Below are 26,161 nucleotides of genomic sequence, written 5' to 3' on the forward strand. Positions count from 1 at the left end.
ATCTACTTTTTGTGACCGAAAAAGTACAGTTTTCTCTTTATTATGTATCTTGGGTCGTGCTGCAATAGTCCGGAGCCCTTCGCATTTCTTAACTGCAATGTGGGATTAGTCCCACTAGGTGCTACCCTTCCTCTACGGTTTGTGAAGGAAAACGTCCCGGAGTAAAGCTGGACCATCGGTGGGTGCGCTACCCAAAATGCAGAAGAGGGGCTCATTCTTCATCCCATCGTGATGGAAACATCTTTCTAAACACTGACGCAACAAAAGACACCCCCCCCCCCTAAAAAACCCCAACATCAACAACAGACCAGTCCCCCCCCCCAAACCAAACACCCCAAGACCAGTGGAAACGTCTCAAAATATTAAAAGAAGAAAAGCTGTTGGATCCCATCAGATTAAGACAGCAGGCACCCAACACGTAGCTAGTTCTGGTAGGCAGCTAATAGCAAACACTGAAATGTGACTGTTCTATTGAAGGAGCTATTGCTCAGAAATGTCATGGTGCTGCACAGTCAAAGAAATTCAACTACATATTTATTGTCATAAAGCCTAGCCTGCCCATTAGACCATATTTAATATTTTAAGGCCCTTTACAGGGGGTGTATGCCTTACGAGGCATTCTGTGGCAGCCTTGAATGTTACATGTACTAATATTTCACTGTCTCCCACACAAAATAAGAATAAACCACTGAGATTATGACTATGTTACACAACCCGGTGAGTGACACATAAGTAAAAATAGTTGCTATATTTACCCATTGTAATACCCCCAGATGAAGTCCAATTCTCCTCACTGGAGACAAATGGAAATGGAGAAGAAACCAGTTGAATATTTTGTGAAAAGAGGAAAAAATCTGTTAAAGAAGTTACAATAACTAAAGCCTTTCAGCCAGGCAAAGTATCCTCGCTTGCATAAAGCAGCAGTGAGATGCCCAGAGAAGATAAACCTTCTGAAGAGAGGTTGCTTCAAACCAGATATTTCAGTGCTGGGCATGTTTTTAAGCCCTGAAAATGACAGCTGTCTCAGGGGCAAACACTGCAAGCTGGGTCTTTGCCCAGGACTGTTGAACAGATTGTATGAACAGTATCTTCCCATGAGAAGGCTCCTTGCTCCCTTTCTGAAGGGGAGTCAGGGGTCAGTTTGCACGTTGGCACATGAGACACTGCAGTGGGACAGACTGGTTTGTACTCCTAAAGAAAGACCTTGGACAGTGGCCCAAATAAGGTGCTCGTTACAGCTGTGTTGTGTGTCATGTCATGTCCCCCCTCCGCAATGTGCATGGCTTTGGACATCATATGGCGCTGCACAGGAGAACGGTGGGTCTTTCTCATCTGGCCTCCCACTACATGATAGGCAGGTGGAGTTAAAGCTCTGGAGAGCCAATGTCTGAAGGAGCACCATAACTTACTCAGCTGTGAAACTTCTGAAAACATGAGCTGGAAGATCCATTAAGTCCAGGTCTTATGAAGTCTGGTCTCAAATCTACCAAAGCTCAAGACAAATAAAAAGCTCAAGTCTAATAAATATGTTAGTGCTATTTTTGTTAACCTACATTAATACTTGCCTAATGACAGTGAAATTATGTTTAATTAACAGATGAATTAAACATCCCATTTTTTTATATGGGAGCATTTGTAAGACTCACGGGCTGGTAGGTACAAAATCTTCCACTATAAATTCTGCTATGAATAAGTGCCTGCACAAGCATTATATGTTCTCATCTTCTGGGTGCACAGTTTAATCACAGTGCTTTCGATAGAGAGCCCACACTAGGGAAGTGAAGTTTAAAATATGAATCTGTGGGAGGCTCTTGAGGTGGCTTCTTGCTAAGTATGGCCAGGAGCAGGGTGACGTTGGGGGAGATGCCACATTAAGAGACTGAGAGGTTAAAGTAACTCCATGAAACTGTCACCAGCAAACCACCATGTGAAAATTTCATGTGCTTTTAGTCTGAATTGACCCTAAAATAGTAAAAGGGAGGAAAACAAAAGTTCTCTGTGTGCTAGCAGATAAGTCACATTATTTCCCCCTTCTTTCTGTAGCAACAAACTCAGACGTTTAAATGGGTAGCAAATCAACTTCATTCAGGCTTATTTTATTTTTCCCTGATCTTTCACAACTGTTTTCACCTCTCTCCTACTCCCCTCAAAACAAGAAGAAAGAGGGAAACAAGCTGCTTGCAACAAAATGTCAGCAAAACATCAGATTAACCTACTTTGCCATTTTGCTCCCACTAATGAAAATACTTGGTGGTCAAAGTCCTGGCAGCTGGCTTTCCCGCATGGAAAAAGTAATGTTCTGCATCTTTGCTACCCGACTCTTAGTCTTGTTCAGATTAAACTCCTGTAACTTCCGAGTGTCTGGTGCCCCAAGACTGCCCCATCTCTTTCCTTAGACCACAATATCTCCCTGTCAGCTCTCCCTCTACACGTTGTGCTTCTTTGTCATCTATTCTCTTTTCAAAACTTCTATTTCTCAACTCCCCCTCTTCCTCCTCTTCCTCCTTGTCTTCCTCTTCTTCTCTTGGGCAAACTTAGCTTACTTCATGCGAGCTAACTTGCCTGTCCTTCCCCTCCCATTTCTCAATTTTTGAAGGACTTCTTACCCCGTGCCTCTGCATCTTTCCATTTCTACTTCATGGACCAATGCATTAGGGCATTTGCAGAAGGGTAGCCTACAGAGGGCTTCTTTCGCCCCTGTGAAAGGAAGGCACTGACCGTTGCCTTCGCACTCCTCAGACCCTCCTGTCCTTTCAGCTGCTCTCTTGGGGAGGAAAGCATGCTTGAACTCCCAGAGGACAGCAGCTGAGTACACGGAGGCAGCAGCTCTTCACCGCTGCTTGCAAAGAGACACAGAAAGGCAGATGAAATTCAAGCAAAAGACCGAAACATAATTTAAATGCTCTCTGCCAACGCATGTTAAACAGGTGCTTATGTTTCACGCAGATCCCGATGTACCTCATTAATCCAAATTAAATCCAAGCTGTAAGGGCACCCAGTTACACGCATATCCACGCAGACACGAGGAGCCAGGCTCTCCCGGTAAAGTGCCGCTTGGCAGGCAGCTGGAGGGGACCCCACCCGCGCGGGAGTCCCCCTCGCCGCCAGCGCCTTCCCCAGGCCCGCGGGAGCCGAGCCCCACGGCGGGGCACCCCCAGCACGGCGCTCTCCGTCCCGCCCGACGGGGCGCGCTGCGGCTGCCGCCGGGTCTCCCCGCAGGGACGGGGACGGGTGGGAGGTTCTCAGGGGGACCTTGAGGGCGTTAAAAACCTGCGCTGCGCCAGTGTCTTGCAAGCCCAGAAGCAGGCAAGGGACCCGGGGGAGGCGAGTGCCGGCGGCCTCGGGGCGAGCGGAGCCGAGGCGGAGCAGGGGGGGGTGGGAGTCTTGCCTGCGCAAAGACGAGACGTCTCGGAGAAGCCGGGGAGCGAGCCGAAGCCCGGAGGGGTGCCGGGGTGGTGGGCGGCCGGGGCGCTCCCGCAGCCGCCCCCCCCCTCCCTCAGGGTTTTACCCCCGCCGGCCGCACACCGCCCTGCCCCTCCACGGCGAGGGGAGCGCAGCGGGCGGGCAGAGGATCCCCGCCGCAGCCGGGGAAGGAGGACCGGGGCGGGGGTGTGTGTTGGGGGGGGGAACGGACGACAACGGGGGACCCTGCGTCAGTGCAGGCCGTCCCCTTCCCCTCCCCGTGCGCTCGGCTCTGCCTCCCGCCAGCCTCCCACGCCTCCCGTGAGGTGCGGCCGCGCTACATAAACACGGCGCCGCCGCCGCCGCCGGGGCTCTCCGCTCGCAGCCCGACGTAGGCGCCTGGCCGGCAGCGGAGCGGCAGAGCCGCTCCGGGGACAGACGGGGCGGGAGGCTCCGGCGGGCAGCGGCGGGGAGCTTTGCGCTCCCCCGCGGGAGGCGGCGGCCGGAGCCCGAGCGGCCGGAGGAGGAGGAGCAGGAAGGGCGGCGGCTCCCCGCCGGCGGCGGGCTCCCTCCGGTATGGCCCTGGCGGACAGCGCCCGCGGGCTGCCCAACGGCGGCGGCGTCTCGCCGGCGGCAGGCGGCGGGGCGGCGGGGAGCGGGGCGGCGGCGGCGGGCGGCTGGTCGACCTTCCCGGAGATCGTGGAGCTGAACGTGGGCGGGCAGGTGTACGTGACGCGGCGCTGCACCGTGGTCTCGGTGCGCGACTCGCTACTCTGGCGCATGTTCTCGCAGCAGCAGCCCAGCGAGCTGCCCCGGGACAGCAAGGGCCGCTTCTTCCTCGACCGCGACGGCTTCCTCTTCCGCTACATCCTGGACTACCTGCGGGACCTGCAGCTGGTGCTGCCCGAGCACTTCCCCGAGCGCAGTCGCCTCCAGCGGGAGGCCGAGTACTTCCAGCTGCCCGACCTGGCTCGCCGCCTGGCGCAGGCTCGGGCCGCCGCCGCCGCCCGGCCCGCCGCCCTGCAGCGCGACGGCTCGCTCTGCGCCGACGAGCCGCCGCCGCCGCCCGTCCTGGGCTACCTGGAGGCCGAGTCGCTGGAAGGAGCCGCGGCCTCCGCCCCGTCGCCCACCGCCAGCCGCAGCCCCTCTGGCGGGCCGCTGCTCACGCCCTCGCAGTCGCTGGACGGGGCGGGCGGGCGACGCTCGGGCTATATCACCATCGGCTACCGGGGCTCCTACACCATCGGGCGGGAGGCGCAGGCCGACGCCAAGTTCCGGCGGGTGGCCCGCATCACCGTCTGCGGCAAGACGGCACTGGCCAAGGAGGTCTTCGGGGAGACGCTGAACGAGAGCCGCGACCCCGACCGCCCTCCCGAGCGCTACACCGCCCGCTACTACCTCAAGTTCAACTTCCTCGAGCAAGCCTTCGACCGGCTCTCCGAGGCCGGCTTCCGCATGGCCGCCTGCTCCTCCACCGGCACCTGCGCCTTCGCCCCCGAGCAGGGCGGGCCCGCCGATGACAAGATCTGGACCAGCTACACTGAGTACGTCTTCTGCCGGGACTGAGCGTCCGCCCGGCCCCTGGTGCGGGGAGAAGGCGGCGGCCCCTGCACGCCCTCGCGCCCGCCATCCCCTCCCAGCCTGGAGGAAGGAGGACGTGGAGGGGGGGCTGCGTCCCCCCTGCCCTTCTCTCGCCCCAGCATCCTCCTCCGCGCACGAGGCAGGTCAGCCCCCAGCGCAGCCCGCACCCCTCCTGCACGCACCTGCTAACGGCCCTGGGGACAGGAGGTCACCGCGTTGTGCCTCGGCCGCCATGTCCCTGCTCAGCCACCTTGTCCTGGCTCGCGCCATCGTCCGCCGTCCCAGACCTCCCAGTAGCTGTGTCGGTAGCGAGGAAGGAGAGAGGTGGCAGGAGTAGACAAATGACCCGTCCCAGGAAGGCGTGCGTGCGTGCCCGGCCCCCGCCCCTCTCCACGCACGGTTACGCTGGGGTGTTTTAAAAACTACCTGTTTAGGGCAAGGAGCTTTTCGGTTGCTTTTCAGCAACTTCTGCTGACGATGGCATGATAAATGGCTGTCTTTTCTCATCACCATACCCTTAAGCAGGATTTCGCCTTGTTGGGTGGACCCATAATGGTCCATTTTATCCTCCCATCCTATCAAAGTGATGCATGTCTGTGAAGGACCGTCACATAGAAGTGATGCCTGACTGTGAGGGTGTGGCACTCCGGCTCGCACCTCATCTCTAGAGATGAGTAATTCTGCAGGACACGTGTGCGTGGCCCTTCCTGACCGGTTGCATCCATCTCCCCTCTCTGCTCCCTATCTCTCTGAACTCCCCTCTCCAAGCTCTTAAACTGGACCAGGGCCTGCACAGCAGGCGTGTAAGGCTGAAGTAAAAGGACAGGTTCGCTGGATAACCAACCATTTGAACTATAAAGTGACCTCAGAGACACGCATTTATTCCCTCGAGAGGTAAAAAAAATAACGATGCTTTGAAAAACTAAAGTGCTTGTGAATCGTAACTTTCATGGGTGGTGTGAAGTCCTTATAATTATCTTGAAGTTACTGTCTATAATATGCGTAGAAATCTCAATGCGTATTTCCTTAAACACCCTCAAAACAATGGGGGAGAGGTGAAGCCAGGCACGCCAGAGTGACGGTAGGGCCTGCTTCCTGGGAAGCAGAAATCTTGTATGTTGAATTAATGCAGATGTACATCATAAGTGTAATCAAGAGCACCCTGCTTGTTACTTTAAGTTTTGTCATGTTAGTGCTGTAAAACTTTGAAGCCAACAGGACTGATGCTGAAACCACTTTTTAAGAAACCAGGGCAATGACACTGCTAAGAGTTAAGTACTTCTTCCTTGACAAACTTAGTGCTTCTTAGAAAGGATTAAGCCCCGTCCTTACAAAAAAACAAAAACGATGCCAACTTTCTTCAGGGGAAATTACCCCTTCTAAGCTGTATTTGGTTCGTGCTATGTAACAGTCTTTCTTTCCCAGAGGAGGCAGCCATAGCTTGCTTTGGAACAGACGATCTAAGCAACAGGTTTTACAGTAGGGAAGATTGAGCAGCTCTTTCTAATAAATTCTTGAAGATTGGAGTACAAAATCACTTTCCTTTAAAACCTGAACTTGATTTAAAAGCCTGTATTGTCCATTCAGACCTTCACGAAAAAATATCCTAAATGTATACAAAGTGTTGAAGAATTTAGCAGTTACATTTCTAAAACTCTTGAATAATAAATTGTTCTAACTCCAAATTTAGAAATACTGCTAGCACTTGTATTCTAACCAAAGAATTTCACAGTAGGTTTTTATTTTTAAAACTTTAATTCCTCTGAAAAGAGCTATAGCTACATATGTATTGAGTTGAGTTTCAGTGCTCAGTCTCTCTGTTCACCACTTGGTCTTTCATTAAGTGCATGCACAACTGCATAAAACTGAAAATAATTTGCATCATTATGTTTTTTTTTTTAATATTAGAAAGATTGTTTATCAACGTGATTAAATGGAAGATGCGCATATGAAAGTGCTGGGTATTGTCCAGTTGTAGATAGTTGTATAATGGAGTATTTTTAAAAGGAGAGAAATGTATACCTGCCAAATTAGATGAGCAATAAGATAGAGTGAGAGGCCAATACACCTGAAAATGGAATGAAACCTGTTTGTCCTATGCCTTACTCTGAGATGATTTCTTTGTGCTTAACTTATTTATAGCACAAGTGAAAGGACATTGATCACAGCTACTAGGTCTTTACAATGCCGTTCTCGAGAATAATGACTGTCTTTTTCTAGTTTCTGTTAAGTAATTCTGAAGTATGTTTTTTAAGATTTTATATAAAATCAATTTTCAGTAAAGTGTTCAAATTCAGTCTAGACAGCTTTCTTTTTTTAAGAATCTGGTAGCTTACTAAATCCATCATAGGAGCTATGAATAGGGGCAGATTCAAATTGAACTTGTGATTTAGTGTACATATATATACAGTATATAAACATTTTACACGAATCATTTAGTTTTTTAATCATTTTAGTGCTACAGAATTTCATAATATATCTAGCTGAGCATTTACATATAACGCTGTGTACATAATACGGTAATGTTTTACTGGTTTCCTATACCTATTTCTATGGAAAAACTGAATATGAATATCAACTTGTAGAACTGAAATCGATTACGTATTTGCTTGAATGTGAGTCATAACTAGCTTCCAGGTGGCTGAATGCATCTCTAAAACAAAAATTGCCTGTATTTTGATCAATGATTGCCTATCTGTTTGCTGGCAGATGACCCAGAAATTCTCATCTTTTAAGTAAACATGGGTGTAATAAAAATATAAACTGATGATTTTTTAATCTTTGTGTTTGTGCTAAAAACTCTAAGAGTTAGTAGTATTAGGAAATGGGGCCCTTCATTTACTGACAACTCATTACATTTAGGGTTAAAATGATGGTGCCATAAATGTAATAGTCATTTGATGGTTTGCCACAGAAGACGATATTTTTCTTAAACATTACTCAGTAATTTCAGTAAAATATTTAAAAGGTAGAATGCCCAAGGCAAAGTCACTGAGTTTTGCTGGTCTCTTCTATTGAGAGCTCAAAGAATGGATAAACACGATGACTCTGCTAACCTGTTGACATGCAGAAGGACAAAAATCTAAAGGCACAATACTGTATACATTTTGTAGCTGTCGTTGTTCACAGTTCACGTACTTAGGGATGAATGCAGTAGCATTTACAAGTGCTATGAAAAAAACAAAGGCAGTCTTTCTTTTAATTAGAAGTTAAGGCATAGGTCTTTTCAGTGATGCATATCAAGAAGGGTGACTTTGCAGATGTTTGATAGGATGTTTATATTTTTATACATGTAGATAACGAGCCACTTACTCATTCTTATTTTCACATGTATAGCATTGAAAATAAAGATCCTCCTAGGAAAATGTTGCATACCAAATTAAATTCTTGTTCTTTAAATATTAACTCAGTTGTGTGGTTTATGCTCTCCTTTTTACTCTTGGTAAAGATGTCATTAGCTTTGCTCTCTCTTCCACAGTATCATATTCATAACTTCAGCAAAGACTCCAAACTAATATGTAAAGCAGAAACATTGAGCAAAGAATATTATGTGTATAGGCATCTCTAGTAACAGCCATGACAAGTTAAACAGAACTTTTAAGTGTCACAGAGATTTTTTGTAGTACTGGTCAATATAAATCAGTCCTCAGGAAACCACAGTGATTAAATAGCTTAATTTGAATAGCACAGAATAATTGTTGAAATAAAATGTTAATGTGTTTTATGAAGCTGGAGAATAATAACATTGGATATAGTGCTCATTTAATGAAAGAAACATTATTACCTAAGGAAATAGATGATCTGAGAGAAATGTGTTTAGAAATTCTGTTAAGGAGCAGAGGGGTGATCTTATTAGCTACCTTGTGATCTCTAGCAACCTATTACAAACCTGAGGATTTATAATAAACCTGTGGTCAGTTTCATTGAATGTTAGTAATGAATTCTAGTATAATCCACATCTGTGAAGTGCGTGTGTATTTAATAGAGCTTTCTTGGGTAGCATGGTTATAATGCAAAGGAACCAGCTGAAGGTAGTTTAATCAACTGTTTTATTTGACAGCTTGATAGTATTTGAGAGCTGTGTTATCATGCAATAATTTAAGAAAAGAGGTTGTTCCATAAGCAACAAAACTTTGAGTCTGTCTTTCTGCAGGCTAAGGTCTCATTTCCTTTACACTACCACTTCAGTTACTCTGCTCACGCTCATCCCTTTTATTTCACTTCTACGAGGCAAAAGACGGCATGTTCTTCGACAGAGCCAGCTTCTGCTATGCCGAAGGTTATGGCTGAATTCTACCTTTCTCCCTGAGTGAACTACAGATTTTTTTTCCCTTTCCTTTACCCAGCCAGCAGTATTAATGGAATTTGTAAGAACGTAACATCTGCAAGGTTTTTTAGTTCTTTTAATTGTGTTTGAAATTACCCATCATCTCGGAAGTTGTTAAGGGGGACAGATGTCCACCCAAATGGACAATGCAAGTGTATGAGCCTTATTTCCTTAGCAAACAAAGCTAACAACAAATTACTGTAATTAACATCTGGCACTGTCTATATAAAACCTTTTGTCAAAGGAGGACAGAGTAGTCTGAGTGTACTAAATCCCTATGGACTGAGGAGGCAAGTGGTCACACTTACTTTTGCGACACTGGCCAGTCAGACAAATTAATGGGTGGACAAGAATGGCTTAAAAATATTTCCAGCCTCCAAATTCCTGCATTGTTTCCAAGTGTAGCTCAAACAGCTTTGAGCCTTGTTACAACAGCCCTTCTTGGCTGCCTGTCTTAAACCTGTCTGTTGGTACCTTTTCTGGAGAAAATTTTTGATATAAATATGTTTTAGGACTCCTTCTGCCCTTTTGGATGGCAAAAATGGATCAAAATGTGCAGGAAAATATTTTCCGAAGGCTAGATTTGACTCATATTTTTCTATTATAGGAAATCTTCAGCATAGTTTTTAATGAAAAATTAGGGGAAATGTGTTATTTATTTAGAAAGTACTAGCATTTAGTTTTATGAAACTGAATGCTAATTTTGTTTTTCATTAAAATGAGCTTCATGTGTTTTTCCCCTTGGAGTGAACTGTACTAGATGTAAGGCTCTGCTGCTGTATTAATACTGCCATTGCTAGTAGTCTGTTGGAAATACGCAGCACAACTGCTGAGACAGTCAAAACCATAGTCAGTCAAATTATCACATTTCTTCCCTGTTCCACTCTCCACTGTGTTCAAACTGGAATAAAATTAAACTCTGTTATACATCTCTTGCTCTAAATTTTTTTTAGCACATACTATGGAGTATTTGATACTTCCATCAAAGCTGTTGGCAGCGGTGAGTCAGGGTTTTGAAGTAGATCTATTTCCTTGTGAGGAAATCAGAGCTAGGAAAAATCCTTGCACAAAATGGGAGCAGCCTCATGGGGAAATTTCTTGGTATCACAAGAAATTCAAGATATTTTTCTGTCAATCCAAATAATGCATTCACACATTGCTCTTATCTTGCAATGCTTCCCTCCCCCCGCCAAAAAAGCTATAGTCCTTGATGTAATTTGTTTGTTCTAGGTCTTATTTGATATCATCTGGACAAAAGACATTTTATTCTTCTCCTTCAAAAAAGTTCACTGTTTAACTGCAGGGAAATGACAATGTTAGCAGTACATCTTGCTTAGAGATATGGACAGATGTGGGTTAATATTTTATCATCCTTTTTAATTCAACATCATATGAAAGGGAGGGAAGTTCACACGGGAGCGTATAGGAATGAGCCAATGTGTCCTGTGATGTCAGTATGCAGATGATGCCCAGCCCCATAAAGCCTCTGACTTGGCTTTTGCAGCTTAACAATTTTCCCAGACTAGAATTTAAGTAAGTGTTAACTCACTGAACTTCAGCTAGAAAGGATGAGAACAGCCTATCTAGACTGCGATAAAAAAGCAGCTCCATTCATAAAAAGCATGTGATCTATCATTTTCCTTTGTAATTTTGAGGTTAAGCTACAACCTTGGTTAGTTTACTGAGGAGCAGGCTGTGATGTAAAAAAAAAAAGAAAGTAAAATAAAGGAAAAGTCCTTTCCTCCAGTCCTCTCCCCGCACACACGTTCTCCGGGGGGGAATGCAGTGCTGGTGTGATGGGAACAACCTTTCTTTTTGGTTTCAGAGATAACTGCAATAACCCACAATGCTGCCACCTCAGTTTTGACTGTTTTTCTGGTCATGGCTGAACTTTAGGGTCACATCAACACTTAATAAATGGTCCTTTAGCAGAGCATATCGTCAAAACCATGTAGATTTGTGTAGATTTGGATATAGTTTGGGTTTGACTCAGATTTTCCAAAGAGCTTAGTGACAATCTCACTCCTCGTATTACAGCAAAGTCCGTGATTATTAGAAGCCTGAAGTTAAAGTTTTTTCCTTTAAAAGGGCAGAGACCATTCCAGGAATGTGGCTTTTTTTTTTTTTTCTCCTTTCAGTAAGGGAACTCAATTATGGATTTTTTTTTTTTTTCAAATCTGTCATCTTGTACAAACACTCCTGATTTTCCTCACCTTGTAAAATTCAGTTCCACATCTTCCTATGGCTGACAGCTCAAGGCACAAGTATTTCAGAAAGCTGCAAGGACCAGGAGGTCTTGCAATGACTCACAAGTGCTACATGGCAATCCCTTCCTGCCGTGGTCACTTGTGGTCAGAGCCAAGCTGGGTGGGCAGCTGGGTCCCAAGCCCCAGGATGACCCACTGGACCTGACCACAGCTGCCCCTTCTGCCTTGCTTCCTTCCTGGCCATGACCGAGGTGGCTCAGTAGTCCTTGAGCCAGCTCGGTCTCGCTGCTGGCGCCTTGCCTGAATAAAAAAGCAGCATTTGTATTCTGGTAAGCTCCATGCAGCCCAACAGCCACAAATTGGCACTTCTTCTCCCCTAGACTTCTGACCCACTTATTTCCAGGGTTTGCTTTCACAGTCTGTATGTTATCTGCTGTCTCAGGGTATGGTTGGAACATGGGAAGGATTTAGCTGTTTGCAGTAGGCTGCCTAATAGTTTATCTGCTGTGGCGCTAAAGGGATGATAAAGACAACTCAGTTAAAAATAGTTTTACAGTTCCTTAAAATTTTGTGGTCTGAATAAACCATGAAAAGTGCTGCATAAACTATAATGAAACTGGGTAAAGGCACCTTTTCTTTTATAGGTGAGAACAATGGCTTTTTTTAGTTTTGCTGGAGCACTAGCATATTTATCCACTTGGACTTGTTTGTATCACGTTAAAGGCTGGAGAGTGCTCAGTTGCAGGTAACTGGACCAAACAGTCGTATTTCTTCAGAAAATGTTAGAAGAGTGTATGCATACAAATGCATTAGCGTTTCTGTTTCTAAAAGAAAAGTTTATAGGTTGCTTGCGGATTATAAGACTGGATGTTTTTCAACACATCACGTCCTAGGGTTTGAGGACAGAAAGAAATGTCCAGATCATCTAGTCTGCTGTTCTACATAGCATACACTGCAGGGCTTCCCTGAACAGAGTCTTTAAATCAGGCAGTGAATCTCTTAGACTGCTGTCTAATCTCATGGACAATACTGCTGGTGAAAAAGAAGACATCACAGTGCTTGATTAATTGTTCCGCTGCAAATGTCACCAGCTTTGACTTCCACCCAGAAAGGTCTGTAATGTCTTCTTCACCGACACCAAGAGGCTGGAGATAGCATTCTGTAGGTGGGTATGTACGGAGGCAGTTCATTTGGTCTAAATCTGGGGACAAACTGTCCCGTCTTTTCCTTCAGTTCCCCGCCACTTGTCCCTGTAACCAGTTTTGTGTTGGCACTGCTTATGTGGCCATGGGGTGAACCAGTTCAGGGACCTGGTGCAGATGAAAACCTTAAACAAATAAGTGAAAAAAGGCAGGTTAGCTGTCAGCTGGAGCAGCTCCCTGAACTGGCTCACAGCATAATCAAGTTACCAGTGCCAGGAGAATGGTCTGATAAATAAACAGAGTGAGCTCCTGTGGTCTGTCAGTAAGGCACGTTATTTAGACCTTTAGTCACCTCATGTCTCTGCTCTAAATCCTCTTCAACATCTTTTGAACTGCTGATTTCAGATACTGCTCATTCTAGTAAGGGAATGCACTAAAGCCAAGTACAATTTTTCTGTCCTGTCCTCTGTTTTTTCTGTTCATCTGTCTGAGGTTTGCATTGGCAGTCCCAGGGATTTAAGCATCGCTGGAGTTTATGTTCAGTAAACCACCACTGTAAGCACCTGTGTTCTGTCCTACAAATGCTGTCCCAATTATTAGTCAAAATGCATAGCAGTGTACAAGGTGTTTTCTTATTAAACATTATACCACCGTTTAACTTCTAACAACTAAATAGCCTTAAAAACCAAAGCAAAACTAATACAAGAGGATCTATTTTCTATACATCCATGTTGATGGACATTACTGTGTCACACAAATGTTTGGTATCATTTTTAACTAGTTATTACATTGCATAGGTAGTTTTCACTTGGATAAATGGATGGCTGAGGGCTGATGTCAGGTTGGCAGGCTTAAAGTTCCCAAATTACCCAATTTTTTTTAACCACTGTCTTCAAACACAGTTTATGTTTTTCCCAGTGCTTTGGAGCTTCCCCAGGGTTCTGAGACTTTCTGAGAAGGCTGCATTAGTAATTACACAGGCTCAGAAAGACACTAGATGTAAATTGGCCAGACCTGATATAAAAAAATACTTGTTGCTCATCTTTTTTGGATTAGTCTCAGAAGGGAAATTGTTCATTATTCTCAACAGACGTGCAGAGCAAAATTTTTATAGTTTTTACTGAACTAATAAGCCTCCAACTTACATCTAGTAATGAATCAATACAATTTTTCACATTGCTCCTAATAAAATCAAATAATTTCATTTTTAATCATGCTGACTACTACTTCCTTTGTATTCTTTTTCCTTACCTTATTGAATTTATACAATGTAATTAGTACAACATTTGGAATTTATAGCTTTTTATTTATACAGGTTGTGATATCCTTCTCTTTCCCTATTAGAGTTTATATCTATGACTTTTTAATAGCAGCTATGTGGATCCTGTCCTGGGATGTACTGGATAACTGTAGCTCCCATTGATCTCAATAAAAGGTGCTGTCACTGCAGGTTGTACGTAACAATTTAGCAAAAACAGTTCTCTTACATTCAGGACTTTACATTTACATTTATTTGCTGAAACTGTAACCTAGGATTTAGAAATATAGTATTTTTAAAGGTAAGTTTCTTGATATGCAATTAGTGGGAATTTTTACCATAATGTTACTTTGTGTTTTGACTATTTAATCTCATTCTATTGTGGTGCATGTCCAAAGAATATCTAGAGGATATACCAAAGGAGTATTTTCTCAGATCTTTCCTAGCACTGTTTTGACACATCTGAAAGTTGCTTCTTCCTTATATTCAGTTATTTATGTTATTCCTAACCTCCATTTACAGAGTCACCTAAGAACATTGCTGATGTGCATTTTGGAGTGCTACACGTGTGGCACACAGCTCATTCCTTTACTCTTACCTGGACTTACACTCACTGGACTTGGTATTTGCTTTTTTTGAGGCCCTGCTTCCAATACATTCTTCCGATAGGTATGAATTGGTGTGGAAATCAGAAGGACAACATGGAAACTCAGCTGTGGTAAAGGCATGTGGCCAGGTAAGAGTGTCATCAGTGACAACTTAGCTCCGAGAGGCTGCACACTTTCCCTCCCCAGCCCACGAACTTATGGTGTGTGGAGGCTGATACTGTCTGGATAAATAATAAACACTTATGGTGTGTGGAGGCTGATACTGTCTGGATAAATAATAAACACTTAGCATTACAAGTAATATGTTGTAGTAGCTTTTCTCTTACTTTGTATTCATCAGGTTACTCCTCAAGAGAAGGCCTTACTGTAGCTTTTGGCTATAATTCCCTCACCATAACCCATACAGTTGTCCTCACCATTTTTCCCTTGATAGTATCTTAAGTAGCTCAATGTTCTTCCCATATTTTCATTTGCAGAATTAGATTACAGAAAATTAGAGGAAGAAATGCAGCTTTAAATTAGCATCCTTAGACAATGTGAGATTACTTTTAACCTTAGTTTTTATAGCCGCAGATGGGTATAAAATAGTTGCTGGCTGAAATCAGCAAGTCATTCCCTTTATATGGAATAACAGAATATGTAGTTCTGAATAACTTGGTTTAAATCAAGCAAGAAAGTCTTCCTGAGGTCAGAGTGGCTTTCTTCTGTAATAGCAGTTGCCTAACACTGAATGTTTTCCCCAAGATGAAGTGTGTATCATGCAGACATTTCACAAACAGAGAAAGGCAGAACACAGGACAATCATTTCAGAATTATAAACCCCTCCATGTCTCCCACCTTTTTCCAAAGATACTGTGTCCTTATGAAACTTCTTGTGTTTTCCTTCTGACCAGCTAGGAAACATATTTCACCATTCTTCTTTACAGAGATGCTTTCATTCTACAGCTATTTTCATCTTTCCTAAGGCGATGTATTGGCCTGCAGTTTTGCTTTCCAGCTATTAGCTTCCTTAACTGAACCTTTATTTTTTCTAAATCTTCTGCAACAGCTGCTACATGTGTACTTCTAATAAGTCCGATGTTGGATTCAGTGATTTACCTACTTCATGAACTCTTTTAGCTCTTACATTTTCACCTCTTTTGTATGAAAAGACTTCTGGCTAAGGCACATGGTTCTGTCTGTGTATACACATGGCATATCTGAATCTGTGGTATCTAGGTACGCAGGAATTGCCACACCAACTCAGCTAACTGCTTTGCTCAGTCTTTTATCTTCTCTGATCATGCCTGACAGTGGGTACATCAAAGTAAACTGTAAGAATCTCTGTAAAGCCCACAGAGCATCTGAGTACTGTGCCATAAACCCATTTTTAAGTATGTGGCAAAGAATTTTGCTTATGCGTTCAATAAGGAATTGTACGCTGTAAGTGTACTATGTAAAAGTATTATGCTTTGCTGATTTCCTTTCTCTAAGGAAAGGTCACTAGAAGAAATGTATTTTGAATGTTCTTCTGGTTTACATATGTGGAGAAACCTACACAGTGCTGGTGTACCTACACAGCAGCTACACTCTACCAGTACTGCATAAATAGAATTGCACTCCTCTTTCTGCTCAGCTTCACTTGGGTTCTTTGTAAAAGAACTTGCAGCTCTTCCAATATATTATATTTTTCCCCTTGAAATGAAGAAGAATTTGCTCTGTGATTTTTGGAGAATGTTTTTATTATTTTGATAAGAAAATGTTCTTTTCCATGGTTATTTTTTATATAAAAGAAAGATTTAGAAACAGATTTTTTTAGTTTTGTGAAAGCCTTAGTCTTTTCCTCAGGGTTTCTTCTCTTTATTGTTACTTCATGAATTTAATGTTTTTGATTGTTATATTTTAGAAGATTTTTTAATCTGTTTGTTGTGTGCTTTCAATCAAATTTCATGAATTTAATAGAGTAATCTTGAGATTTTTTACTTGTCCAGCTAAAACCTGCTGCCTACATTAGCTTTATGGGACCAGGCAAATTCATATGCATATATAGGTGCATCTACTTAATTCCTCTTTTGTTAAAACTTTCTTTCCCACCATTATTTTTAGTTTCTTTTTCTGAAATTCTCTCCAGCTGTACCTGGATTGATAGTTACACTAGGGTAACTAGCTATGTAACACTAGGATAGTTACGCCTGGGTAGGGGTGGGCAAATTTTGGTGAATTGCATTGCTGAAAAATGCATTTCACAGGGAGCTTTAGGTATGTGAAAATAGAGACATAAGTAAAACTGACAGTGCCTTCAGTTGTTTTAGGTTAAAACAAAGGGCTTGGGGATTTCAACTGCGAACCGGAGTTTCCCTTAGCTGCCTGTCTTGAATGGAATAGAAAACTTGTCTCAGATAGGGGAGCTCAGAATACAGCTTCTCTTTGCCTGGTCTAAGCAGAAATTTGTATGAGCCCTTGCAGGTGAGTGCCCAGCCCAGGTTGCTAATGGGTGTCTGCAGTCTTACTGATCCACTTTAAAGGGCTAGAAGGACAAGTTCAGCTGCTTTTTTTGTGAAAACTCTAAGCAGGGTCACTGTACCTCTGTGCAGAGCATAGGTCCTGCATGATCATGAGATGCTTTCTAGCCCAATGCAGACGGGGCAAGTCTAGTGTTGGGGAACCGCCTAGCAAAGGGCTGAAGTGCCAGAGGTCATCATGCAACACAAGTACAGCACTGGAACTAGTCCTGTCTCAGCTGAGAGAGAACTGGGGCATGTGTGCTCCCCCCTGCACGAGACCTCTATTAGGAGGCACAACCTATTACAATGGCAAGAAAGTCTCCTTAGTCACTGGAATGGATGGGGCAGGGATAAGAAGGCTGAATGGACTTGCATAAGCAGTACCTAGGATCTTTGTTGATGTTGGTTTTGACAATGTCATCACCCATTTCCCAGATATCCATCCTCTCTCAGCACGTGGGGAGCAAATACAGATTTCAAGCCAGAATAAAGAGCAGTGAGTCATGTTTACTAAGTATGTACTTATATTTAGAAATAAAATCAGAATTGGACATTTCATAAGTATGAGTGCATACACAGGCATATAGTTCTTAGCATAATTCAGTCATCCCAGCACACTGTGAGTATGACCACCAAGAGGGCATCATGATCATCTTGGGTGGTCCAGATCATGCATTCCAGTTTGCTCCAATAGGTAGAAAGCATCCATAGGGATGAGGAAACATATTTCATCTCCCTTGCTGCCCCTGCCCCTGTCTTGCTGTCCCTTGCTGGAGCAAGGGCATGGTAACATTAGTCTTCATACAACCCTTCATTCTCAGCATCTTGTACTTTTTTTTTTTTTTTTTCCTGAGGAAGAGGAGTCTTCCCCATCATTGTCAGCTGATAGAGAATAATTTTTAATTCATCAGCTACTATTTAGATGAGGTAGATTTGAAATGGCTGTCCCACTTACCAGAAAGAACTTACCAGTTCTTTCTATCTTTTCTAGGTGACAAAAAAAAAACAACCTCCTTTCCATAAATAGAACCTCCCTGATGGTCTCTAAAATATTCTTTTCCTAACAGAGTCTGTGGTATGGCAACATGGCCAAGAGGTTTGGGACTTTGGCACTGAATGTGAAGGATGGAAAGAAAGCATAGGAAGATAATAGAAATATTTAACAGTAGCCTCTGTGATGGGCAAAAAAGTGGTGCTTTTTTTCCCAGATCAGAAGAAGTAGTAACATACTCAATTCTTTTCTTGTCAAGACCTTTTCTTGGATGCAGGTGTCTCCTCAGGTTTCCTATGAGAAAAAACAAAGCTCCTGGGAGACAGAAAAGGCTTATACAAGTGCAATCCTTGCATGAACATTTTGTCTTCTTGGACAGTTAAATAACAGAGAGAGAGGGGTGAAACATAGAGAAGAAGAGAGGAATTAAAAAGGAAGGGAAAGGAAGGGAAGGACTCATGCAAATACTGAGACTGGCCAGATATACATTTGACGCTTTATTTCCATAAAGAAATAGTAAGAAATTTCAGAAAGAAGGGCATGTGAAGAAATGCTAAGAACTGCAGACAGTCCATACAGTGTATTCCAGCAAAGACAAGGGGAACAGGCACATATCGGCGATTCAGTCTATTGCAAACAAATCGCTCTGTCAGTACTTAGACATGAGACAGCTTTGTTTGCACATGGCTGGGATGCTAGCTATCATTTCCTAATGGCATTTAAATAATCCTTTATTGGGTGTTTTGGTTGCAATATACATTGGGACATTCATGCGATGGAAAAGAGAATGGGGCACAACTTTGTATTGCAACGTGTTAGCAGAGACTCTAAGTCTGTATAAAGCACTAGCAAATAGGCAGCTGTGTGTACAATAGCACCATCAAATCCCACATCCACATGGTTGTGTGGCGGGAGTGCACTTGGCATCCTTGGTTTTCCTTCCACCCTTGTGTGAAGTAAGCTCCAGAGACGGCAGGTACACCTTCTGCCTACCCACACTGGCCCCGCAGAGCAGCAGCATCTGGAGCGCACATTGTGGTTAGGAACTCCAGACGAAATGCTGATCTGCAGTTCTCAGCTACAGAGGCAGGTAAATGAATGGCAGGGAGATGGTAAGAAAGACCAGAGTCAGATCTCGAGATCTGATGTTTCTCCCTTTTGAGTGCATAGAGATTTTTTATTTTCCAAAGAGGATTTAGGCATTTTTTTTTCTCTAAAATGCCTCACTTTTGCCATGGTGCAGAGCTCCTAGCAGCTGGGAGTTTAATTACTTTGCACAGTGATTGCTGAGGGTATCAAGTGAGCCTTTGCCTGTGAAAAAAAGATGGCATTGCATCTGAAACACTTCAGGTGCCAGCTAGGAGAGCTGCACCTGAATTTCCATGCTCTGCTGACACCTGCACAATCATTGCAAGATCTGCAGATCAGCTGTGCAATTTCTTTCCCCTGTTGTGCCTGGCACTTGTATTTTTCCTTCTGAAAGGAGCTTGACCCCATTAGGCATCGTACAGGGCTCAAGTATCAAAATGATAGAGGCTGTTTAAGTATTTGGAACCTTTGGAAAAGCTGCTTTCAAAACTCCAGCTATGACTGACAGAAAGGGGTGTGTTTGCATCAGTCCAGAGAGAGCTGATCTGCCGGAGAAGTAAGAAAGAAATGTTCCATGTAGCTGATCTGGAGTTGTTAACCTAATGGAATCTGCAAGCTAGTCATGTCTGAACAAGAATTATAAGAAAGGGTATTCTGCTGTGTGCTGCATACAAGTACTTGCGCTGACCAAAGAGCAGCAATGGGTGCTCCCTTCGTGTATCAAGCAAGTTGGTTCAGCATCTCTCTGCCAAGAATGAGTAGCTGTAAATAAAAATGCGGTGGAGTAATTCAATGCTCCTTTCTGCTGCCTGTCTGCCTTTTCTTTTAGAAATTATTTTCTCTTTACTTCCTGACCTTAACAGCTGTATAAGAGATGTAGCTATATTCTGATAGCAGGTCAATACTTTTCTGGAGTTTATTTGAATTTTTTAAAGGTGCAGTGGTTTGTTCCTGTACCAAAAAGGCAATGCAGCTCTGCTGGCATTATCCACCTTCTTGACACCCACTCAGAAATGTCAAATAAGATATGTGACAAGCTACCATTCTTCTTTTGCATTCATAATTATCTTTCTGTCATTTCTGTCCTAATCCATAGACTCTCAGTACACTTTCTTTTCCATTTTGCACACTGTAGGATGCAGATGACAAGGTAGGGGGATATGACTTCTGTCATTCTTGCTGCTTTTTTACTAATATAGCTAAAAAGTCACTCTAAGACTAGTCTTGTGAAATAAAATGAAATTACTAGAAGCATGTGCTCAAAGAATGTGAAATGACTGCTTTCTAAATCACAAAACCACTGAACCAGAACTCCTATCATTGTGTATATACTGGCTTAAGGGGAGGTAAGGAAGATAAGACACTACATTTGCAGGTTATACTATAAAGTGTATCCAAAAAAGTATAAAGAATATCCAAAAATTTATTTCTATAAGACATAGTAATACAGGACTATTGGAATCCCAGTTTATGGACTTATGAAGAGATGTGAAGGACCAGGGAAAATGCCAGTTTTGACCATCAATGGGTGTCACCTGGCTACACAGTTCCAGTGTATCTGAAGGCAAATTAGGATCAACTCTTTTTTGTGTTTTTCGTGAAATTCAGCTCTGCACATGGGAACGGTGCTTTATCCCCTGGACTGCTACTTTGAAATTGCTTGAGCACATCAGGTTTTGATGCAGTTCAGGGCTGCGTAGCCCTGCAGTTCTCACAGGCTTCATATACCAACACTGTAGCAATCCTTGATAGGTATGTTTTTAGCTATGCTATAGCCTAACATGTTTTGACTTAAGCTGGAGGGTTTTCTAGTATGGAACATGCTGTCCAGCATGTCCCTCGGGTCCCTCTCGGATGATATGTACTGCCCTGTGTAAGATGCTCGGTATAACCTGAAGTTCACATGCCAGCTCCCCACCTGGGGAGATGTGCCAGCTGGTGGGCATTTGCTCACAGAGCCGAGGAGTGAGCCAGCAAGGCCTCCTGCGAGGGGTGGGATGGGTCTGCGGGCAGCGCGGGGCCACTCTGGCTTGGTGGTGCGCGAGTGAAATCTGCCGGCCAGAGCAGAAGGGCACGGTGACTCTCTCCTCGCCTCCGCCGAGGTGGTGCTGGGGCTGCATCGTGCCCCTCGAAGGCCAGGTAACAGAGCTCATCTGGGGAATCCGAGCAGGAAACGTAGATGGGCACCTACAAGGACAGAGTCAGAAAGCGCTGCTGAAACCCTGAAGGCAGGAACAGGTGGGACTTTGTTCCCCGTCCTTTGGGAAGCATGCTGTAAAAAAGGGGTCATTCCTGGCACGGGAGGGAGAACCCTTACTGCCAGCAACCGTGGTGTTGCTTCGGCCCCTTCTCAACATGTGTGATACCCTCAGGGCACGGCAAGTTGACAGAGATGTGCAGTGCCCCTTTGCCAGGCAGTAGGGCTCAAGCAGGGAGCCCCCGAGGAGCTATGATGTGGTCCTTTCCAAAACCTGAGCAGCACCATCCCTCAGTGTCCCATGCTAAAATGGCAGGTTTGCAGTCAAAGAATGCCTTTTTTTTAATTGTGGGTTGTTGTTTTTTTTCCTTGCCTCAGTTATCTCAGGCAAAATGGGAGCTTTTTAGGAAGTGCCAATACCTCAGTGTCTATAGCTACTTGGAACAACTGCTGGCTGTGTCTTTGGGATTCAGACGATACCAGTCAGCACTAGTGTTGCCAGCTGATGTGAACAGAAAGGTGGGACATTGCCTCTTTCTGTAGGTAGCAGGTCAAAGAACTCAGAATTGTGATTCTTGTGACCTTGCTGGGGTGTCTGCTCAGCCTTGCAGAAACAGAGCTTCAACCTGTGCAAAACGAAAACTGCCAATGCTGGAGTGGTATATTTCTCCTGACATACATGTTCTCCCAAGGGCAGGTGCATGCTTCCTCTCCAGGGCCATCTCTGTGCACCTTGGCAATATTTCCAATACTCAGAGCAGTGTTAAAAGTCAAAAGATGGACAGCAGGGTCAGTCTGTTACGCACCTGGGCTCCTTGTTCTTCTCGCCCTGCCCAGGTTTTTGCAGTTGCCCATTCCCAAGATCTCAGTTTCCAGCTTCTGCCTTTTGTTCGCTGGCTGGCCATCACTCTTCTCTTCGCAGCTTAGTTTTCTCTTTCTGTTGGAGTGTTCTTCCTTTTCCTGCGAAGAGCCTGGCAACCTTTCCATTCAATAGTATTGTTAGACAGGTAAAGCCATGATAAACATGAATCAATTCTCCTCTTAACCAAAGCTAGCTCACTTTACCTTCTCTGCCCAGACGAGCTCTTCGGGGGTTCGGTTTCTGGAGCGACTGGAGGCACCTGCAATGGAAACATGGAAGCTAACAGGTGGCAAGGACCTACCTGCCCGATTGCTACCTTAGCTCTGAAAGGCAGATCCTTTCAGATCTGGGTACCCTGGGGATGGGTTCGCTCAGCTCAGCTGAGCCACTTCTGGTGGGATCATTGCACAAAGCGGGATGGCCAACCTGCGTCAGCCTCGCTCTGTGCTTTTGCAGAGCTGCAGGCCGGTGGATGACCTTGCTTGTCCTGGCGGCAGCAGTCCCATCTCCTGAGGGGGAGGCTTTTGTTGTCATGCTGTTTCTGGACCTGACATACCTCTGCTGTTCCTGCTTCTGCCCCCGGTGCTGGTGACTCCTTGGCCGAAGTACCGGCAAGCCCAGCTGCCTCCTCCTCCTCCTCCTCCTTCTCCTAGAGTTCCCCGTGGTCCTCAATGAGGAACTCCACCAGCCGCGTCACCTGCACACAGCAAACCATTGCTTTCCACCTGGGTGGCCGAAGACGGGTCAAACAGCCTTTCCCACTCCTGACCCTTGCTTCTGTGCAGAAAGCTGCAGCTGTGGGGCTGCTCTTCCCAGCAGCTCCCCCATGAGCATTTGCTGAAGAGACGAGGCAGCCTGGTACCTCTGAACAGCAAAGCTGGGGTGGGTCTGTGTCCTGGCTTCAGCTGGGATAGTGTTAATTTTTACAGGAACCTGGGAGGTGGGGGGCATAGCCGGGGCAGCTGACCTGAACTAGCCAAGGAGCTATTCCATACCATGTGACATCATGCTCAGTATATATATAGGGAGTGGGCCGGGGGGTGGATCCTTCTTTCGGTGGGGGAAGTGGCGGAGCGTCGGGTCCCGGGTGGTGAGCAGTTGCACTGTGCATCACTCTTTTTGTATACTCGTTCATTAGTACCGTTGTTGTTGTTGTAATTCCTTTATGTTGTCCCAGTAAACTGCCTTTATCTCAACCCTCGAGGTTCCAGGTTTTTTTCCTTTCCTCTCTTCTGTCTTCCCCCCCCATCCCACCGGAGGGGGGCGGGAGGAGTGAGCGAGCGGCTGCGTGATTCTTTGTTACCGGCTGGGCTAACACCACGACAGTCCTTTTTGGCGCCCAACGTGGGGCCCGAAGGGTTGAGATAACGACAGATCTGGCCAGAGCGTGTTTGAAACAAATTTGTCATACGCATTTCTTATACTAGATAAATAGATGTTAGTCACAATGTTGATTAATTTGTTTACATGGTGGCATTTTGTAAGTTCTTATATGCTCTATGTATTGCCTGTAGTTGCGTATCTCATCTCTGGGAGAGTAATTGGGATTATCATTTTGCTGTACTGGGCAATGTCGACTTGTGAAATGATTACATCACTGGTCATGAGGTTAAGCTGGTATCTGTATGAGGCAGTGATATCATTTCCATACCTTGGGCACCTTCTGTCGGATTTTATTGGTAATTACACCCAATCCATGGGGAAGTTGGGGGGGGATACTTCCCCCCGTCCATTCCCCTCCCTTTTCTCCTTCCGACTAATTACAACAGTTTTCGAGAATTTTGAATATCCTTGGGATGCGCAAGCCAGTGTGCTGTTAGTGCTATGCCTCCTGACTATGTTCCAGGTCTTGTTTAGGGCTACAAAAAGGCTCTTTAAGAGTACCACCCAGAGATCTGTCCCAAAGCTTGATATGCATGGGTGGCACGGCATGTGGGAGGATGTGGGCAGGTATCTAGAGAACTTCTCACCTCCAGTGACTTGGAAGTTCACTCCCGAACAACTACAGAACCCTCATGAAGTGATAGAATTTTTGAAAGGAAAATGCTGTGGCTATCCCAGAGACACACAACTCACTACACTGTGCTGGGCCCTGGCCGGTATCTACCAAACACTGCTTGATATTAGGCAGCATCCTCAGGGGGAAAAGGGGGAAAAGATGGAGAATACGACAACAGGCACCGTGGCTACCCCAACCCCGACAACAGGCACCATGGCTACCCCAACCCCAACGACAAGCACCGTGGCTGCCCCTACCACGACAACAGGTACTGTGGCTACCCCTACCCTGGTGACAGATACTGCGGCTAAACCAGAAAACCAACCTGTGCCAGTATCAGTCGCCCCTGTACAGAAAAAGAAACACACAAAGAAATCAGTTCGCTTAGTGAGAGATGAAAGTGAACCAGGGTCATCGCGAGAACAGGAGGAAGAGGTAGAACCTGAAATAATTACCCGATCTCTATCCATGAGTGAGTTGCGTGACATGCGAAAAGATTTTAGCCGCCACCCAGGTGAGCACATTGTTACCTGGCTGCTCCGGTGCTGGGATAGTGGGGCTAGTAGTGTGGAATTAGAGGGTAAGGAAGCCAAGCAGTCGGGATCTCTGTCTAGGGAAGGGGGCATCGACAAGGCGATTGGAAGAAAAACACAAGTTCTCAGCCTCTGGAGGCGACTTCTGTTAGGTGTAAAGGAAAGATACCCCTTCAGGGATGAAGTTACATGTCACCAAGGCAAGTGGACCTCCATGGAGAGAGGTATCCAGTACCTGCGGGAATTAGCCGTGCTGGAGGTGATTTATAATGATCCAGAAAATGGGCAGTCACCCACAGATCCAGATGAAGTCCAATGCACACAACCGATGTGGCGGAAGTTTCTACGAAGTGCACCACCAACCTATGCCAACTCATTGGCAGTAATGTCCTGGAAAGAAGGCTACGGACAAACGGTGGATGAATTAGCTGTCCAACTCCGGCAATACGAAGGAAGTCTCTCTTCCTCCCTACGGGCCTGTGTCTCAGCTGTAGAGGAATTGTCCCGAGAGTTCCAGCAATTCAAAGTGGATATGTCCTCCTCCTCACCTGTACCGGCCCGCATCGCAGTTATTGGGAGTAAGCATTCCTCTGCCCAAGAGAGAGGAGAGAGAAAGTACACACGACTGGCTAACCTGTGGTTTTACCTGCGTGACCATGGAGAGGACATGAGGAAGTGGGATGGAAAACCTACCTCAGTTTTGGATGCACGGGTACGGGAGTTGCGAGACAAAGCAACCAGAAAAAAGGATTCTTCTTGGAAAACTGCTGCTCCAGTTTCTCGTGAGCAGTCCCCCAGACGCAGTAGATGGGCCAATCTCATTTCTGATCCTCATGAAGGGACTTCTGATTCACGTGTGCAAAAAGTGAGTAACGGATATTCTAACCAGGATTAGAGGGGCCCTGCCTCCAGCCAGGTGGAGGAGAGGGACAACCGAGTCTACTGGACAGTGTGGATTCGATGGCCTGGCACATCAGATCCACAGGAATATAAAGCTCTAGTAGACACTGGTGCACAATGTACCCTAATGCCATCAAGTTATAAAGGGGCAGAACCCATCTGTATCTCTGGTGTGACAGGGGGATCCCAAGAGCTAACCGTATTGGAAGCTGAAATGAGTCTAACCGGGAATGAGTGGCATAAACGCCCCATCGCAACTGGCCCAGAGGCCCCGTGCATCCTTGGTATAGATTATCTCAGGAGGGGGTATTTCAAGGACCCAAAAGGGTACCGTTGGGCCTTTGGTATAGCTGCATTGGAGACGGAGGAGATTGAGCAGCTGTCTACCCTACCTGGTCTCTCCCAAGACCCTTCGGTCGTGGGGTTGCTGAAGGTTGAAGAGCAACAGGTGCCAATTGCCACCATGACGGTGCACCGGCAGCAATATCGCACCAACCGAGACTCCCTGATCCCCATCCATAAGCTGATTGGCCAACTGGAGAGCCAAGGAGTGATCAGCAAGACTCGCTCACCCTTTAATAG

General features: G+C 45.3%; 1 protein-coding gene across 1 annotated transcript; it reads left to right on the forward strand.

Annotated features, from left to right (window-relative positions):
* Positions 1 to 3,783: 3,783 nt before the first annotated feature.
* KCTD12 (potassium channel tetramerization domain containing 12) lies at positions 3,784 to 10,228 on the forward strand. The gene has a single exon (XM_075046034.1). The coding sequence runs from the start codon at positions 3,979 to 3,981 to the stop codon at positions 4,966 to 4,968; it is 990 nt and encodes a 329-aa protein (XP_074902135.1). The 5' UTR covers positions 3,784 to 3,978; the 3' UTR covers positions 4,969 to 10,228.
* Positions 10,229 to 26,161: the final 15,933 nt, after the last annotated feature.

Source organism: Buteo buteo, chromosome 14 (genome assembly GCF_964188355.1).
Source record: "Buteo buteo chromosome 14, bButBut1.hap1.1, whole genome shotgun sequence".
NCBI classification, from domain to species: Eukaryota; Metazoa; Chordata; class Aves; order Accipitriformes; family Accipitridae; genus Buteo; species Buteo buteo.